Below are 1,558 nucleotides of genomic sequence, written 5' to 3'. Positions count from 1 at the left end.
TGAGGAGGGAGCTGAGCCCCCCCGAGAGCCACTGCCCGTCCTTGTACCAGCTGTAGAGGGTCCCGCGGGGGGAACCCCCATCCCGGCACGTCAGGGTCACGTCGGTCCCCTCGGTCACCTCGGCAGAGGGTCGCATCACCACCCTGATGGCTGGGGACAGCAGGGCAGAGGGGTTTGCCCCCAGTTGCAGCTGGAAAAAAGCTTTTCCTGGCTCCAAACCCTCCCCCGCCCCCCCATTTTACAGGGGGGTGCCTGGGTGGGATGGGGTTGAGTGCCCAGCCCAATGGGCCCACCCCACTCCAGCTCCACACACCCCCAAACCCCCCTCAGTGATGTTCTGCTTCCCAACAGCAACACCTGGAATCAAGGAATCATTAAGGTTGGAAAAGACCTTTAAGATCATCAAGTTCAACCATCAACCCAGCACCACCATCCAACCAACCCACGTCCCTCAGCACCATCTGCAGGGCTTGGAAACCCCCCCAGGGATGGGGACTCCCCCCCTGCCCTGGGCAGCCTGGGCCAGGCCCTGACAACCCTTGCCAGGCAGGAATTGTTCCCCAGATCCAACCTCCACCTCCCCTGGCACAACTTGAGGCCGTTCCCTCTTGTCCCAGGGCTTGTTCCTGGGGAGCAGAGCCCGACCCCCCTGGCTCCAACCTCCTCTCAGCAGCTGCAGAGCCAGCAGGTCTCCCCTCAGCTCCTTTGCTCCAGGCTGGACATCCCTCAGCTGCTCCACACATGATTGGGACCTCCTATTGGAGCCATGCCCTTGGATGCCCACCCCACCAACCAGGCCTGGGGGTCCCCAGCTCCTTATCCCCATGTCCCTGTGGTGACACCAGCCTCACCTTGCACCTGGAGGGGCAGGGACCCGTGGGCACTGCCCAGGGGACTCTGTGCCTGGCATTCGTACTCCCCCTCATCATCCTCAGATGCCTCTTGGATCTCCAGCCTCAAGGCATTGGGAGTTGGGGACATGAGGATCCTCTGCCCGGGGTTGTCACCTCCCTCGGGGGGGCTGGAGGCCACCAACTGCCCCCCCTTGAGCAGGGTGACCTGGGATGGGGGGTTGCTCTCCACGGAGCAGAGGAGGATGACTGCGGCCCCCTCGCTGCTCTCCACAAAGGCCTTCATCTCCAGGTTCCGGGGAGGGTCTGTGGGGAGGAAACGGGATGGGGAGAAGAAGTTTGGGGTTATGAGCATCTCGGGGAGGTGGAGCATCCTCAGCCCACCGTGCTGGGCTGGGCTGTGAGTTCCTGGGGGTGCTGCACTGCCAGATGGGGGGTGGGACACATGGGAGGTGGGATGTGGGAGGTGAGACATGGGACATGGCCAGGTCCAAGGCTAGGAAGGAAAGAAGGAAAGAGAGGGAGGAAGAGAGGGATGGGGAGGTGGAAGGAGGGAGAAGGTGGGTGGGTGAATAGATAAAAAGGATAGAAGGGTGGGTGGTTGAGTGGGTGGGAGTGGAAGATGGGCAAATGGAGATGGAGGGATGGATGGATGGATGGATGGATGGATGGATGGAGGGAGGGATGGATGGATGGATGGATGGATG

At 61.9% G+C, this 1,558-nt stretch overlaps 1 protein-coding gene across 1 annotated transcript in view; it reads right to left on the bottom strand.

Moving 5' to 3' along the window:
• Positions 1 to 47: 47 nt before the first annotated feature.
• The window catches only part of SIGLEC1 (sialic acid binding Ig-like lectin 1, sialoadhesin), a gene marked incomplete at its 3' end in the record, with an annotated part of 19,318 nt that continues 17,807 nt past the window's right edge, over positions 48 to 1,558 (bottom strand). Inside the window, exons 10-11 of the mRNA XM_009994705.1 lie at positions 852 to 1,157; positions 48 to 150 (exon numbers count right to left, since the gene is read on the bottom strand). Coding sequence (XP_009993007.1) covers positions 48 to 150; positions 852 to 1,157 — 409 coding nt within the window. The remainder of the gene's footprint in view (positions 151 to 851; positions 1,158 to 1,558) is intronic.

The sequence above is a fragment of the Chaetura pelagica genome, unplaced genomic scaffold (genome assembly GCF_000747805.2).
Source record: "Chaetura pelagica isolate M959 unplaced genomic scaffold, ChaPel_1.0 scaffold1793, whole genome shotgun sequence".
Lineage (NCBI taxonomy): Eukaryota > Metazoa > Chordata > Aves > Apodiformes > Apodidae > Chaetura > Chaetura pelagica.
The sequence above is the reverse complement of the archived record's forward strand: the minus strand, read 5'-3'. Positions and strand labels throughout refer to the sequence as shown.